General features: G+C 33.4%; 1 protein-coding gene across 2 annotated transcripts; it reads left to right on the top strand.

Annotated features, from left to right (window-relative positions):
- Positions 1–3,962: 3,962 nt before the first annotated feature.
- LOC135587850 (caffeoyl-CoA O-methyltransferase-like) lies at positions 3,963–5,460 on the top strand. Of its 2 annotated transcripts, XM_065079662.1 has the most exons (5): positions 3,963–4,293; positions 4,394–4,473; positions 4,554–4,698; positions 4,778–4,909; positions 4,985–5,460. In XM_065079662.1, the coding sequence occupies exons 1-5, from the start codon at positions 4,027–4,029 to the stop codon at positions 5,276–5,278; spliced, it is 918 nt and encodes a 305-aa protein (XP_064935734.1). In that variant the 5' UTR covers positions 3,963–4,026; the 3' UTR covers positions 5,279–5,460. The 2 variants fall into 2 exon arrangements, with proteins under 2 accessions (XP_064935734.1, XP_064935733.1); XM_065079661.1 differs by having other exon boundaries at positions 4,778–5,460.
- The last annotated feature ends 1,116 nt before the right edge of the window (positions 5,461–6,576 follow it).

Genomic DNA, 6,576 nt, shown 5'->3' with positions numbered 1-6,576 from the left:
TACGGTCCCATGATTTTTTCATATTGGATTTTCCACGTTAAAAAGATTTGGTCTTACTGTGTGATTGATTATTTGCTTTATTGTTTATGCTGTGTTGGTTGATATTTACATTTGGGTATCAAGTTGGTATTTTTAATGAGGAACCCATTTTGATACACAAAGAGGGAAAATAATATTCCGCTTTAATAGGTTTCTTCCGAACATATTATCACTTAAGGTATCATAACATAAGTCATTTCCTTTCCACTGATAATATTAATCAAAATCTCAATATATCTTAATCAATTAATTAGGATCATAAAATCTAATATTCTCTTATTGACCTATTAATTAATAAGATAAAAAAATAAAATAAAATAAAACATAGTTAAAAGTAAATTTATCCAATTAGATTTTAAAATTTTGAAAAACATTTATATGCACTCAAATTTAAAAATAAATTAATAAGTTTAATAAATATAATAATACTATATTAAATATGACTAATAATACAAGTTATAATGATTATATATTATTAATATCACACTTCTTTCTTTATATTACAATACTATTAGTCTTTAGCTGATTTTTTTATCTTTTTTTGCCTTGGCTAAGAAAAGACAGTGCTGACAGTGAGTTAATAGCTCCATTAGTTATACGCAAGCCACAAAACAAAAGGGAAAGGTGAGTATGTTGGGGTTCTGTTGGTTGGGTTTTTATTAGATAGAAGTTAGAGATAGTAAAAGAGTCACCATTATTTCTCTTTTTAGCTCTAGTAAAATAATCCATATAATTTATCTTGTCAAGATCCTATTATTCACATTTAACCTTTTATTGTTGCCTACTGTTTTAGTAGTACCCAAAATGTACCCAAAATATTATGAGTTTTTTCTATTTTAATATTAATTATTTCTAAATATATATACTAGTTAGCTTATTTAAATTTCACTTATCCTTTATTTATGTTGTACCAAATTTTACATGAGTCTAACTAAAAATAAAATGAATTAAGAATATATTACACGTGAAATACTCATTTAATTCATATTGAATATTGCTAAGTTTTATAGATTTATTAGTCATAATGAGGATATATAATAGATTTACTCGAACATTAAGGTAGTTCTTTTATTAAGGTACAACTTAATAACTTATCAATAATTTTAAATCAATCCTTTATTTCAATGTGCTAGTTATATTTTTTTAATAAAATCTAAATATTATTAATAATTATTAAAACTAAGCCGCTTAGACCTTTTTCAATCATTTGATTATTTGTCTCACATAACTTTTAGTAATCTATAATTTTTTCAACAAGTAAGGTCAATATCTAACTCTCAATGTAAATTACACATGCTTAATCTATTTATAATAATCTAATCCAAAACATATAGGGATATTTATAAAAATATAATGAAGGAAGTATCATTATAATAAAATAATAAAAAATATTAATGCTTTAAGTTTTTTAGTAAATATTAAACTATTGATATAATCTCTATTTTACCTTTGAGTAAAATATTGATATATCTAGTGCTCACATAATATTTTACCATTATGAAGGAATGATATAATCCTTCTATAATAATATTATTATCTTTGGGTATATAATCCTAAACTACAAGGATATTCAAAATAGTATGATTCTGCTCTATCATATAATTATTTAAAATATATTCTTCTTTGAAATTATTTAAATATCATTTTAATGTGTATCATTATGAATATTATTTTTTAATATTATTTAAGATTAATTTCTTAATTTAATTTTATAAATTTATTAATTCAAGCCACCTTAACGACCATAAGACTAATCTGATAATATAAAATATAATTTAAAATATCATATAAATGATAAAATATTTAGATCACTTTAAAAGCTAGTCAAATAAAGCTTAGGGATATAAATTATAAATAATATTTATCAAATTATTTTAATATAGTTTATATATAAATAATTTAATAATAATAATATAATAATTATTAAATATTAATCAGCATAAAAAAAACTCATGTGATAATTATAATCATGAAAAACATAAATCATAGCTTTATGTGAAAAATATATTTTTTTCATAATTTTAAACATATGCATATGAATAATTACATAAATCTCCAAGAATAATAATTGAAATTCAATTATCACAAGCAAAATTTTCATTAATATATTAATGAGAAAATTATAAAAAAAATTCATAATTTATTTTTTAATTCTATATAAAATTATAAATTAATCCAAATAATCTTATTTAATTTGGCAATCCTATAATTGGGCTATTCAAATTTAACTTATGGACAAAACATTAATCCAATTAGGCCAGTCAAAATTAGAGTTGACCAAGGTCAAAATTTATCAAAATTAGGATTCATTCAAATGAAAGTTAGACCGAGATCAAAATAAGTCAAAAACTTAATTTTAACTAAATTAGGTTTAAATTAAGCTATAGTTATAATCTAACCAGACAATCAAAATTCAGATCTAGTCAAAGGCAAAATTGATGGAAGTTAGAATCAAAATCTATAAAAATTAGAGTTTAACCTAATCAAAATCCAAAAAAGGATCAAAATCATATTTGGGACCAAAACCAACTTACCTAAAACCAAAATTAGGTCAAAATTGGGTTCAAAACTAATTTGGGATCAAGATATAAATTAGGGTTAAAATCCAATCAATTTGGGAGAGATAAGTGAAAATAAGGACTTGGTCAAAATCAAAATTGACTAAGGCCAAATAAGTCAAAATTGAATTAGGGCAGAACTTGACCAAATTCGATCAAAATTGAGGCTGCTCTAATTACTCACTTGCGACGGCAACCACATTGCCATCATCCTCCATCGTGCGGTCGCCGAGCTAGTCATCCATCAGACGACCAGCGTCGACTACCAACGTTGCGGGCCCCGCAGCCTCCCCTGCCATGCATGGTTTCCCTCCAATCGCTCCTAGCATCGTCGGTCCATATGCTGCCCACCTTCACCATAGTGTTTTAGCTCCTCCACACAATAGTCGTCGTTGCCCATTGCAGTTGGCTGCTATCTATTTTCGAGGGACTACCTAGCGTGTGCTACCACACGCAACGACATCACTACGTGTGCACCGATTACATACGATAGGGCTAGTGACCAAAGCGGGCCACCACCCTCCTTAGAGCCATTGCATATAACAATAGCTTTTGCACATCATAGTGCTGCGTTGTTGAGCACAGCCACCGAACATGCGATAATACCATGCACCCTTATTGCTGCTTATAGTAACAATGACTAATCATCGCGGCACACAACTTTGTTAGACCATCACCCTCAACGTCACCAAAACCAGTATGAATCAATGCTAGCAATCGAGATTCTACTATCGTAACTCCTTGCGATACCATCGATAGTAGTCCATGATATAAATAATGTGGGCTAGAAAATCTTCATCGCTTGTAAGTAGATAACTTGTTGTTTCAGAGGGAAAAACTCAAATGGATCTTACAAGCATCATAAGATCGAAATAGAAATAATAATTCGATATAATCAAGATAGATCTAATGCATAAATAGATCAAAAATAGATGTAATATAAAATAGATCTAGTTTCTTTAATAATATATGAGAACTTAGTTTTCAATGACATTATTTTGATACCAATCGTAAAAAATAAAATTATTATGTAAAAAAGTAGGTAGATCGGATATCATAAAATAATACATTGTTATCTACATAATATATCATGAATATAAAAAAAAAGTTACTCTCTTTTTTTTTAAATTATAAATAGATGAGGATTTATTAAAGATAATTAAGAGAGTTCCTTCCGTATTTCTTAAAATATTCTAATATAAATAATTTTTTATTGATCAATAATTTTATTTAAAATTTAATTAATATATCTTAATTAATTAATTAATTAATTAAAATTATAAAATCTACAAATGATAGTGGTCCAACCTTATGTAGACATCATTCTCGGAAACAACAACAGAAAGTCTCATACGGATGTAGCAAACCAGCTCAGTGTAAGCTGTCAAGAGAAGTGTCGCAAGGAGCATCCTAAGCACAAAGTCTAGACATGGGAAAGACCGCTTACCATTTCATCTCACCAATATGCACCCAATTGGAATCACTCGCCGACGGTCACCAGCTACAGTGTATCCCTCTTTATGATCCCACAGCTTCTCCACCCCAAACCAGCATAGTTGGTACCCTTCTTACTCTAGCAAAAAAGCTGAGAGAGAGAGAGAGAGTAATGTCTTCCTCTGAGTCTGAGAGCAGTCAGCAAGGGAGGCATCAGGAGGTCGGGCACAAGAGCCTTCTTCAGAGCGACGCCCTCTATCAGGCACGATTCTTTGATTCACTTCCAATTCCGAGCTTATGCGCTGTCTTTCATCTGCTGCGGTTTGGATCTGAGCTTTCTTCTCTGATATCACTGCTTGCAGTACATGCTGGAGACCACCGTTTACCCTCGCGAGCCCGAATACATGAAAGAACTCCGCGAGATCACCGCCAAGCACCCTTGGTATATACATCATGCAATTACTGGTTGTGATTTGGGTGGGCGTATACTTTCCTTGATCTAATCCTTCATGGATTCTTCAGGAATATTATGACAACCTCGGCTGACGAAGGGCAGTTCTTGAACATGCTGCTCAAGCTCATTAACGCCAAGAACACCATGGAGATCGGCGTGTACACCGGCTATTCCCTCCTCGCCACCGCCCTCGCCCTCCCCGACGATGGCAAGGTAGCCACCATCACTTGACAGGCCTTGGCGTTTGGTCTTCGTTGCTTGATGTGTGTGTGTGTGTACGTTCATGAATTAGATACTGGCCATGGACATCAACCGGGAGAACTACGAGCTTGGTCTTCCGGTGATCGAGAAGGCCGGCGTCGCCCACAAGATCGACTTCCGCGAAGGCCCGGCCCTCCCTGTTCTCGATCTACTGCTTGAAGATGTGAGAATAGAATGCATCTTCCAACCATTACTTCTTGTCTCTGCTGATAAATGCTGTCGATGTGGTTGGTCGCAGGAGAAGAAGCAGGGGAGCTTCGACTTCGTGTTCGTGGACGCCGACAAGGACAACTACCTCAATTACCACAAGCGGCTGCTGGAGCTGGTGAAGGTGGGCGGCGTGATCGCGTACGACAACACGCTCTGGAACGGGTCCGTGGTGGCGCCGCCGGACGCGCCGCTGCGCAAGTACGTCCGCTACTACCGCGACTTCGTGCTGCACCTCAACAGGGCTCTCGCCGCCGACCCCCGCATCGAGATCTGCCAACTCCCTGTCGGCGACGGCGTCACCCTCTGCCGGAGGATCAAATGATCACGGCAATCTATGTACATCTCCCATCTCTCCCCATTAATTTGTTCTAATTAATGTCATCATCATCATCATCAAATGTCAACCACATGACATTTTTCCTGCTACAATCGTAGCTGAGAGAGAAGAACTATGCCATGTAAATTAAACTTCAGCAATATGAGTTTGACTGTTCGACTTTTTCTTGTGATGCTGCTATCCATACGGATCAAAATAACTCTGATGCATTTGCTTGATGTCATTTTGAGATGTGTCATCTCATCAACAACAAAAAGATGACAAATTCAATCGAGAACTGATGAGCATAAGATTGTAGAGATAAAGATGTACACAGTGACTTTCTACAGACCTTGTTTAAGATTAAGATCTCAATATTGTTTCCATTCCCTTTGGACTACTTAATTTGGTGGGGATCTCTATGTTTTCAGTACCTTGGTAGGTGAAAGCGATGTCTTTCTTTATCCAAGCAAACTATTCAATGTCAAAATTCTTCCTCCAGAGTGACTGAAGCAAACAAATCGTGTTCAAATGGAAACTAAAAAAAGAAAATAAAGAATAAAAGAAAAGATATTTAGGGGACTAAAAATGGTTCAAGTTCTATCAAAATTAGAAAGCTATTTTCCTCACCATGAAAAACCCATCAGGGTTTTGTACAATTTATCAGATCTAACAACAAATGATGAGTTTGTTTATTTTTCTTCATTGGGAAGATGAATAGCACCAAACTCTTTTGCGCCTTCAAAAAGAAAAGAAAAAACACTGAAATCTTCATGTCTTTTTGTATATTATTGTGAATAGTACCAAAGCATGTGAGTTGAGTGCAGGTGGAATGGGAAGTGACCTCAGCCTGAAATGACAGGGGAGAAAACCAATTGGGGTAGAGCACCTGCCACATCCACTCACATTGGTGGATGATTTTGATGATGAGTCGTGACAAGTTGACATGATGGGTTTTGGCCAAGTTCCATTTGCTTGCAAGGCCACAAGAGAGAGACCTCACAAAGTATGTGACTTTGATGTTATTTAGATTCATGAGGCAAACAACTTAACCACACAACATTATTTATTTGCATACAATGTGCATGTATATATGCGCATATGAACATTATATTTGAGTAGAGTATTATTATAGTTTAGCACTCTTCCATATGATAATTACATATTTTGTTCTATGCATATAGACATAATTGTAATTCACCTCCTCTGTTTAATTGGTAGGTCATCAAAAGGGAATATATTATTGTTTTGACCCAAAAAATAATTATGACATTAAACAAGTTATTCCCTCCATAAAGTTGTGA

This window comes from Musa acuminata, chromosome BXJ1-8 (genome assembly GCF_036884655.1).
Source record: "Musa acuminata AAA Group cultivar baxijiao chromosome BXJ1-8, Cavendish_Baxijiao_AAA, whole genome shotgun sequence".
NCBI lineage: Eukaryota > Viridiplantae > Streptophyta > Magnoliopsida > Zingiberales > Musaceae > Musa > Musa acuminata.
The sequence above is the reverse complement of the archived record's forward strand: the minus strand, read 5'-3'. Positions and strand labels throughout refer to the sequence as shown.

Coding starts and splice junctions, on each gene's coding strand:
- LOC135587850 (XM_065079661.1), top strand. CDS start 4,027: ATGGGAAAGACCGCTTACCATTTCATCTCACCAATATGCACCCAATTG. Junction 4,474..4,553: donor ATCACCGCCAAGCACCCTTG/GTATATACATCA, acceptor TGGATTCTTCAG/GAATATTATGACAACCTCGG. Junction 4,699..4,777: donor CCCTCCCCGACGATGGCAAG/GTAGCCACCATC, acceptor TTCATGAATTAG/ATACTGGCCATGGACATCAA.